This window comes from Austrofundulus limnaeus, unplaced genomic scaffold (genome assembly GCF_001266775.1).
Source record: "Austrofundulus limnaeus strain Quisiro unplaced genomic scaffold, Austrofundulus_limnaeus-1.0 Scaffold92, whole genome shotgun sequence".
Lineage (NCBI taxonomy): Eukaryota > Metazoa > Chordata > Actinopteri > Cyprinodontiformes > Rivulidae > Austrofundulus > Austrofundulus limnaeus.
Genome location: NW_013952494.1, coordinates 1,348,373 through 1,359,346, shown reverse-complemented (window position 1 = coordinate 1,359,346; position 10,974 = coordinate 1,348,373). Strand labels below are relative to the sequence as shown.

General features: G+C 38.1%; 1 protein-coding gene across 14 annotated transcripts in view; it reads left to right on the top strand.

Annotated features, from left to right (window-relative positions):
* The window catches only part of trpm3 (transient receptor potential cation channel, subfamily M, member 3), a 166,971-nt gene that overhangs the window by 112,229 nt on the left and 43,768 nt on the right, over window positions 1-10,974 (top strand). For all 14 annotated transcript variants that reach the window (XM_014012547.1, XM_014012545.1, XM_014012554.1 and 11 more), the window contains exon 9: window positions 9,794-9,866. In XM_014012547.1, coding sequence (XP_013868001.1) covers window positions 9,794-9,866 — 73 coding nt within the window. The remainder of the gene's footprint in view (window positions 1-9,793; window positions 9,867-10,974) is intronic.

Below are 10,974 nucleotides of genomic sequence, written 5' to 3'. Positions count from 1 at the left end.
GTGTGTGTGTGTGTGTGTGTGTGTGTGTGTGTGTGTGTGTGTGTGTGTGTTGTACATCCAGTATTCTCTGTGCAGCTTTGAATTGGTCATAGCTTGCAGCATGTAAATGGATTGATTCCACCCTCTGTGGGATTCCAGGGACTGACTGATGTTCAGTCAGTCAGACGGCGCTGCTGAATGCTGCTCACCAGGGCAGAAGGACAATAGTGTGTGAATCATTCAGCAGAAGCAGCTGTAAAGCTTAGATAATCTGATACAGCCTCCCTCTCTCTGATTTAACAAGAGAGTTACCACTGTCATGTTGAAACTGAGTAATAAAAGGGTGATTTGACAGTGTTGACAGAACAAACTTACATTCAGGCTAACTGGGAATTTTTTTAAGCTGCAGGCAGGAATTGACTTTTAAAACATCATTTACCTAGAAAAGAATTTAGCTTTTCCTGTGAATATCAGTCATCAAGTAGTTGTTTACATGTGATTTTATAATGATGTTTAGGTTATATCAGGTCGAAATTATAGTTTATTTTGTTTTTAGTGATTTAGTGATTAGATAATTTTCTATTGTAGATCTATAATAGCATTGCTATTTTTTTAAGGAGTTTGTCCTAATTATTCACAAAAGGAAACTGTCAACTTGACGTATGTTTGTTTTGATTACATATTAATAAATCTATCATCTGACTGTATAATTGTTTGTCATTAGAAGGTGGCACCAAGTCTGGATAATTCCTTCAGTGCATCACAGACTTTATATGTCATAATTTGTGTATGGCATGAAAACAGTTATTTTTAGTTTTCACCATTATAAACCTGTGTATTGCTGTTTTTACTAAAGTGCGAAAAAACTCAACCTTTGTGTACCTCGGTTTAATTGCTTTTAAACTAGTTAGAACACTCTCTGCGGTGGTGAGGGATAAAACATTTTCTCTCATTTAACAGAAACCCAACAGTTTCAATTAAAAATGCCTTCATAAACAAAGGGACAGAATAGTTTTAGTTAAATTATTTTCTGCTCTACTGTGGCACAGTGCTTTTCTCAGTTCACACAATAAAAAATCATTAGTTGTCTAACAATTGTTAAAAAGTTCAAATTAAACTACATTAAAATCAAAACTTCCTTTTGAAAATTTTCAGCTAACTTATGACACTGACTCTGTAATAAAATGTTTAGGATTTTATTTTCTCTACTTTTCTCTTTATGGAAGAAACAAAACGTTTTTGTGTTAGTATTTTGTGGACATGCGTGTGCAACTGAGAGCTGCTACAACACAAGTTAAAACAAATACTTCTTTTACAAGATTGCCATCCCTCCATAATGTCCTCACTCAATTATTCAGAAGGAGTGAGAATATCCAAAAACAAATATTAACAAAAAATTTAAATGAAAAGTCTCTGAATGTAAAGCTTGAGTATTCATGTAGATCTATTGTAAATAATATTTGTGTGTGTTTATTTTACTTCAGTAAGACAATTATTTGCACCACATTTTTTAAATTGATTTTCTGACCTGGGACCACTTAACGGTCCATGTCATAAAAGGCTGAGGGTTTGGCTTTAAAGCGCTTGCAAAATCCTGAGTTTTACTCACTGTGGCGACATCTGCAGGAGGGAGCAGCCAAAGGAAGGAAGGAAATTATTTACTGTGTTGGAAAGGTGAGCTCAGTTCATTCACTTTTGTTGTAAACTGAAAACATTTGGGTTTGACATAACAAGATGAATATGAGACAAGAGAACAACACTTCAACTTTTATTTCCTTGTTAATATTTCTGGTTCAAATATACAACTTTAAAGAGGGCATTATTTGTAATGGAACACTAAATTTCCAGGTGAATAAAGGTGAAACGTGTGACTGATAAGTGTTTCTTTTTCATTTCCCAGCTGTCCTTTTACATTGAATAATGTAAACAATAAATACAGCTGAACGTCTCGTCTCAGTTTTAGAATCATGTTTATTTTTTTTTTCCTGTGCAGACTGCATCCTCTACAGAGGTGGAACCAATATGAAAACTAGAAATCAGCCAATGGGTGAAAAACAAGCAATTGTGAAGCTGAGAAAAGAGGGAAAATCAATCAGAGCCATTGCACAAACATTGGTCACAGCCAGTTCAATCATTTGGAATGTCCTGAAGAAAGATACCAGTGGTGTACAAAATATCAAACATCAATCAGGAGGAGCAAGGAAAGCATCCGCCACTGACGACAGAAACATTGGGAGAGTTTTGAAAAAAAAAAAAAGCCTAAAACAGCACTGGGTGACCTCAGCATCAACCTCTAGAGGGCAGGAGGTTTGCAGAAGAGTTCATGAAAAAAATAAAGGCTAGAGAGGAAGAATAAAAGAACCAACAAGACGGAAAGAAATTTGCCAAAAAAAAAAAAGTTCAGAGATGAACCTCCAAATTCTGGGACAAAAAAATTATAGACTGCTGGGACAAAGATGAACTTTTACCAAAGTAATAGAAAGGCTTAAGAAACATTTTGTCTGCCAGTTTAAAGATGCAACCAAATTGACTGGGAAGTCAAGATAACAACTCAAAACACACACTGACAAAACAACAAAGAAGTTCATCTGGGATGAGAAGTGAATGTTAGTCTACAGACCTGTACACTGTTGAGTAACATTTTACTATAATTTTTGTATTATTATATGTAATATTGCTATAGAGAAGATTGAAGGGACAAACCCCCAAAAACAAACAACTAAAATAGGCTGTGCCCAAAATCTGGGAAAGCATCATAAAAATAATAATAAAAATATTTGGCGACGTCAGTGGGTTACAGGCTTGATGACAATGTTGCAAGCATTGAATTAGTAGCCGCCCAGAGCAACGTGTGCACTGCCAAGAAGGTGATCAGCTGCAACCTCCGACCTGTAGAGGAGCTGTACTCCTCCAGAGCTCTAGGTCACACAGGCAGAATCAAAGCTGACCCTTCTCACCCCGGTCATAACCTGTTTCATCCCCTCCCCCCAGACAAAAGACTATGGTCCATTCGGACCAGAACTGCCCACCAATGTTTAATCAGCTCTGGCCCATCGTTTGCATTTTTGTTCTTATTCTTTGTTTTGTATTCTGACTTGTTTTCCCTGCTCACTTCAACCACTTAGCTTTAGTTCTCGTACTCCTGGCTTATGTGCACCATTACACCAGAGCAAATTCCTAGTTCCTATTTGTGTTTGGTAGATCATTTCTTTGTTGTAGCAATGCTTCTTGACCGTAAATCTCATACTGTTGGAAAGCCTGTTGAATTCTCTTTTAAATGGTGCCACGTTTGTAAGGGACATGCATTTGTGGGATGAGCAGCTGAGCATGTGGGTTGCACACATTGCCAAACAACTTATTTTGTTGCTGCTATTGACAGTTGTTTTGATCATCTTGTACCTCCAGGTGCTGCCAATCAGGTGCTCAGTATAACTGGTGTTGCCAAGAGGCATTGTTACAATAAAGAAATAATCTACCCAACACAAATTTCTTTACTTTTTGTGCTAAGCGAATTTTAAGTTTTTCTGAACCAATACTTACGCTAACCTAAAAATATGGTGTTCCATTACAAAACAATAATGCTGTAACCCAAATACTTTGTCTCCAACAAAAGAAAATGAACTGGCCTCACTGTTTTAATACTTTCAGATGGGAGTGTATATGGTCACTAACTTAAACTCCAATATTTATACGCTGAAATGATGCATATGCACCAAATCCTGGTCCAGCCTTTCCTGTTAACACCCAGGTCAAGAGCTGGGTGATAAAACCTGACAGGGTAATAAAATCACTCCTTACCGGCAGCGAATGCAAAATCATCAGCAGTCAGTGCTCGGCCTGAAAGGATGCCAACATGACGGCGCTGCTGGTGTTTTACCTCTGAGGCAAATAGAGCAATTTGTTGGAAGGAGTGAGACTAAAATAGATGTTCTTTTTCCATATTTTAAACATACTGGTTTATTCATGACACTATGCATGCAACAGTTTTGGCCATGTTGCCTCTGCGCTGTTATGAAATTCTAAGCTGCTTTATAGATTTTAGCCTCCATATCAGTGTTTTTGTGTAATGCTGTGGCTTTTGAATGGTCGTAAATCAGAAATGTGACAAGTGCTCCAAACAATAAATATGCTTTGGCAGTAGGCTCTTACTTTAAGTTATTTATTTTCTGGTCATTGATTTGTTTTCTGGAATAAAGAAGAGAAATAACAGCAAAGTGTGCAATATTTTTAGCTTTATTGTAGAGTAGCAGGTGTGTGAAGAGTTGCATGTTGATGGTGTCTTCACACCATGAAAGTTGATCTTAAAGCTTTTACATTTGAATCATAATCATATTTATCTTGGGCATGTCTGCACGTGTTTTTTTAAATCCTCTGGTAGAACAAGCTCAGACTGTGTGAGTAGCGCTGTTCAGTCAGTTCTCACTGCCAAAAAATTTAAGAAACCGTTATTTTCCTCCAATTAAATGAATATAGATCCTTCACACCACCCGCTCTTCCAATTTGTTGGAGGATTGGGGGCTGTCTTGGCACAGAGGAGCTTGCTATAAATAATTTAACTTTAAATCATCTTTATATGTTTAATTTGGATTAAATATTGAGCAGAAACCACACAGTGTTCCCCCACCTTTTTAAGAAGAGAAACGTAGAAGGAGTTGCAGGAAGATGAGGAAACAGATTGACTTAAATGGACTTAGATGGAGGAACAGGAGGGAAGCGTGGAGCTTCAAATGAGATACAGAAGTTTAAAGCTATAGTGGGATAAATTGTTTTGTTTTTGTTGTATGGAAGAAAATGTACTAATGTTTTATTTCGGAAAAGAAATAAAAATCGAATAAAGTGTTCATAACTCATATAAACACAAAACCCCTCAGCAGATTGTTAGTCCTGAGCATCTACAACTGTTAACATATTGGCTGTAGAGGCAAGAGTGTGACTCTTCATTTGACTTTTTTCTTTTTTTTTTTGCACGTGAGTGCTGCAACATCAATAGGGTCTTTGCCCGTGAAATGATGATGAATGTTGTGCAATGAGTCTGATTTATTGGAGTGTGAAGTACCGTTTTCCATCTGTGCTCCATCTTTAAAGGCAATGAATTCCCACCCCTGAAGATGGAGAAATCCTTCGACAAAAGCTGGTCACACTAAGAAAAAATGATATGCCTTCGTGCCCCCCTTTGCCAATTTGTCAAAGCCTAATCTTCCTCCTTCTGCTTTTATTTACTGAAGACACACCTCCCTCCTTGTTTTTAGCTTCATTATGTCTATTCCTGTTAAACTTGACCTCCAGTCGTCTCCCACCTCTTATCACTCTTTTATCTTTAATTCTGTTCTTCATTCATCTCAAAATCCAATTGGAACATGAAGCTAAAAACAAAGCAAAACTAACAATTAAAGACCTAGCATTCTTGAAGGACTGCATTTCTCTCATCACCTTTCGTGCCAGAATTTTAGACAAAGATTATCTCGTGCTGAGAAACTCTAGTTTTAGTCATGTTGGTCACATTGTCCACAATTTCACGCAATACAGGAAGATGCCTCAGATTATGTGTTATTATTGACTTTTAGATATGACCTTATCAAATGTTAGCTCATTTCTTGTAAAACTGACTGAGCTATGGCCATTTTTATGTTGACTAATGTTGGTTTGCATCTTGAATTGGGTTGACTCCAAAAGATGATCAGTAGATGCACATTCAATGTTAACCCTTTGAAAGTTTCATTGAAGCCTCTCCAGTTGTTTATTTTTTGTTTTATTTATTTATTTATTTTGCTAACAGACCATCAGGATTGCCTCTAACAGGTAATGTTGAAGTTAATGTTGTAGTCAAGACCACTTAACCCGAGACCAAGTCAAGACCAAGACCACAGTGTCTCGAGACCGAGACAAGATCAAGACTTATTCGGTTTGGACCAAGTCGAGACCAAGACTAAGGGAGGGCGAGACCGAGACAAGACCAAGACCAGGAGAAAAAAAGTGTCCTAAAAATGGAGTATTCTGTACACGTGTACAGTGGGGGGAAAAGATATTTAGTCTCTCATACTTGAGGTCTAACCATAATCTCAATCGCAGGCCTCTCTCATCTTTTTAGGTGGGAGAACTTGAACAATTGGTGCTGACTAAATACTTTTTCCCCACTTTAGCTAACTCAATATGTAGAGCTAATATTGACAAAATCTTTGTTTGAGGGCAGAGGAAAGAATGTTGCTACAGAGGCAGATTGTTAACGTTAGTGACGATAAAATTTGTCCCCATCGTCTCTGAAAGTGAAGCACTGCTGAATGTACAATTTGCTGTATGCTTTCTCCTGGTTGTTGTTGTTTTACAGTATTATTTATGAATAAAGTAGCCAAACTTTTTTACTTAAAAATTTGAAGACATCCTTTTCCGCTCCCAGAGAAGCACTTTTTACTTTCCTGGAGTGAATGCGAGTGAAGACAGTGGGGATGGGTGACAGCCGGTAACAAAAATACATCATTAGCAATGAGTCAGGTTTGGATTTGAATCAGTAGCTACATTTTAAATCCAATGAAAGCAATAACTTTAACTAATAAATTGGCCAATAATATGGCTGTTTAGTGGTAATTCCAAGACCGAGTACAAACGCTGTCGAGTCCGAGACGAGACCAAGACCATCAAAAACCGGTCTTGAGACCAGTCTTAAGAACAAGACCGGTTTCAAGTAGTTCAACACTAGTTAAAGTTGGTTAAAGTTGTAATGTTAAAGCAAACAGCTTGTTGTAGTGAGTAGCATTTGAAGTATGTGTTGTGAATGAGTCTCAGCTACAATCCCACCAAATCTTCACACAGTATACATATAACTGAACTATTGAAAAGAAACGTCTACAATGAGAAACTGAATCAGGTGCAGGAAACCGTCCAGTACTCTGTCTTGAATTCTCAGACATGTAAAGTTTATCATATCACAGTGCTGTGGTCTATCCTTACCGAACCCTTCTGTCGAAGAGATACGACAAAATGCCCTGCATCATGTGTTCTTACAATGTTTGTAGAAAACCTGGTCACACTCCAGATATGATGTCATAGTAAACAAGGAAGTAAGTTTTAGAAAAAAAAAACACTAAAAGTAAATAGACTTGTTGATTCTTTCCCAGTTTAAAGGAAATGATTTTCATCGCTACAATGTACAATTAAATATAAGAGTGTAATTAAATTCAGTCACAAAATTGCCCTCTTGAATTGGATGGACTCCATAAGGATTGAGAGACATTCGATGATTATTTCCTGAAAGTTTAGTTAAAATTCTTTGTCAGAGTCAATGCCAAATGGTTAATGTCAAATTTTAAACAAAAATCTTTGTGTTAGCGCTCAGAATATGTGGTGATCATCCTCTGCTAACATCATACCAAACATTAAGTGTGTAAAATTGACTGAGTTTTAGCCATTTTTTATTTTAAGCTCAGCTTGTCTGGTTGACGCCAAAAAAATGAAACATTTGCAGATGTAAACCTACTGTTTAGTTTCTGCAGGTTTCATCAGACAGACGCACATGGGCAATAACATTATTGTCCGCCTGTGCCTTTTTGGTGGTCAACGATAACAGAGAAGCTACCTTTTCATATCCAACACAGGCCGTAGCCCATTTGTTTACAGTAAGTACTGTTGAGCCCTTTTGCTGTGGATGAAATGATACAAAAGAGGTAGAAGCTGTCTGTTTGCATTGCACTCCCGCTTATTGATGACTCTCCATGGGACTGTTGAGATTAAACCAGCACAATTGCAATGTCACAGAGGATGTGCTGCTCAACTTTCTACCCGTACAGCCTCTGTGATAACAGGTAGCACATAGCCACAGGGTCACCTTGAGGGTATAATTGGAGGAACAGAGCAGTGACGAAGAGGAGAGGAAGAACAGAGACAGGATTGGAGGCTGGGGGTAGGATGCCAGAGTGGGAGGTGTTGCAAGATAAGTGGTTGTAACAGATGATGGGAGGAAGGGGGGGGGGGGATCTACATCTCAAAGCTTGAGTTGAGAAAGGAGAGTAGAAATAAATGTGAATATATTCTACAATCATCCTTCTAATGCCACACTATAATCTATCCTTGTCCCTGAGGGAAGACAAAAATCTTGTCTGTGTGAGCGTGCAAGCCGAGGAACTCCCCAGTCAGCCACTAAAAAAAAAACAAAAAAAAAACGAGCAGGAATCACCACAACGATCCCATCTGTACCAGTCGAATAAATTAGACAAGTCCAAGAATACAGCTACTAACATTGTGCAGCAGCTGAATTCCTCTTTGACTCTATTTTTCTTTATTTATCCACCTCATCCTGTACAAAAGTCACGTTTAACATGCATGTGCTTTGCCCTTTACAAGACACTACATGACAACACAGAAAAGATTAATGTAAAAGATGACTTTTGCACCCTGAATTCACCAGATGGTACTCGAAATGTGCTTTTTTTCCTGCAATATCTGCAAGACAAATGGCATAAAGATGCGTTATGAGCTTGCTGCTGTTCATGCATCAAAACAGACACACACATGCAGTGGGATTCAGGATAGGAGAATACAATTAAATTACACTTTTCACCAACAATCTTTTTTGTCCCTGGATAATAACTGCTACCTTCACATCTTGTTGTACTTTATTATCATCTGGAGAAAACTCCTTTGATTAGGTCGACATGCCAACACTACACACAGAGATAAGAAATCAATAAATTATTTTAGTTTCTAAAACAGGCTTTGGATTGAATTAGCATGTCATCAGATACAAATAACGTGTCAAAAGCGAATGATCTTGTAAATCAACATTTAATTCCTTTGTGTGACTGGACTGATTGTGAAAAGATAAAAGACAGAGAGCGAGAGACTGAGTGAGGAAGAGGAGGGTTGGCGGTGCGGCATTGCCCAGGGGAAGCAACAACAAATGCAGATGCAGAGCCTGCAGATTCCTGAAGCTCCGCAAAATGAAGCCATTTAGAGCAGGGGGGGCTGCAGGGACGGAGGCGGGAGGGGATGGATGGAAGTAAGGATTAGAGGAATAGCTCATTACGTATTCAGATCACACATTCTTCAATACACAGCTCGCTCCCACAAGGTGCCCTTCACACATACAAACATATGAGCATCTGTGTCCACACACGTGAGCACCTGGACGCTCTTTGAAAATCCCAAAACACTGCCTTAATTCTCCAGTTCCCCTCTCACTGTAATGCTATTTCATCTAAGACAACATGTGAATGGTTCACCGAAATGACGCCTCACAGATTAAAACCTGTCGTGACTTTATAAAGTATAATATTACCCATCAGCTCTGTGCTCAAATTGTCAGAAACAATGACAAAAAAAGTAATGAACCCTCTATTGTAATGGAGAGCACCAGTAGTTCATATTCATTTGATGTGCTCCTTTGTTGTGCTTTTATTGCTGCTTCTCTCACTTTCCAGCACAGCCAATTCCCTCCTGCCCTCCCTCCCCTCCCCAGTGAACAAGCTGTGTGTGAGCCTGCTGGTGATGTCCTTTGCTCTGGAGAAAAGAGAAGAGAGTCCAGCAAGAAGGATGTAGTACAGCACTTCAGATCAATTCCTCTTGTCTCCTCGCTCTGAGCTGCAGTGTTTGTAGTGAAACAGTTTAATCCAGCTAACGAAAGCACTCCCACACAGTGCAGCGGAATTTCTCTTTGTGATTGAATTTCTTTGTGCTGTGAGCCTTCATTGCACTTGCCGAAGCCACAGCAGAATGGATGAAGAAGAGAAACGACACTTATTGGCAGTTTTGCTTGTGCAGAAAAAACAGACACTCACTCGTGTTTCTTTCTCTTTGTTTTTATCTCTTTCTCATTGTCTCCCAGATAACAGTTTTCCGGATGGGCTCAGAGGGTCATCAGGACATTGACCTTGCCATCCTCACTGCATTACTCAAAGGTCGGTGTGTGTGTGTGTGTGTGTGTGTGTGTGCTGGATCATGATTAGCTTCAACCTCACTGTGACTCACAGTGAAAGTTGATAATTTGAAGTTTTGGTTCATTAAAGAAAAAAATGTGTTTTAGACAGTACTCTCCTAATGTTCCAAATTTATAGTATTTTTCCAAACATAATTTTTGTTTGTTTGTTTGTTTGTTTTGTCATGGTTCTAAACTCATTAGTAAAATGCCAAGTTGCCTTTTTGTAAACAGAGCCCACTAAGGTTTTAAAGGGGGTTATGACACATAATCAACTTGTTTTATATTTATATCAAGTTGTAATGTTATTCCCCTAAAAACATACACAGAGTGTTGAGTTGACTCATTCATGAATGTTTGAGAAATCCTTGAATATGGTAAGCATGCGGAGCTGCCTAAACACTTGCTGGTACAAAGCACTGCCCATTTACCCAAAGCTCCTCCCTGGTGCTCAGTCTGCAGCCAAGCCCCCTCCCCACAGAGCATTGTTGTGAAGATGTGCTGAAGTGGGAGTGTCAAAAATGGTACCCAAATTAATTTTTCATATACATTACAGCATTTCCATACTGACTGAAGTTAACATAGAATTGAACAATGTACCTGAAAAATGCATACCCCCCCCCCACACACACACCCTTTAAAAGGACCAAAACAAAAAGCAAACTTGAACAATGAACAATAAAACTAATAGCACTTCAATGATAAGAGGTGTATAAAATGCTTGAAAAATTATAAAAAAAATCAAAGCAAAAATACCTTCCCAAGGACTTTGGTAAAAATTTATTTCACTGATAAGAAGAAAAGTATTTAAGTAAAAGTCACAACTGCTCACAATAATCTTGCAAGTAAAAGTAAAAGTTCTTTTACACACACTCTATGAAATGAAGTGTTGAATATACTTAAGTAAGTGGCTTTACTAAACCGAGTTAAGTAAATTGCTTTACATTTACTCAACACATAACTTGGTTAGGTTAATGTGACACCTAATATTTTAGAGTGCATAAACCTCCTTTCATGATGAGTTCCAGTCATTAATTTTATAGTGGGAAATGAGGTGATATATTTTAAAATATAAAAACAAGAAAACAAAA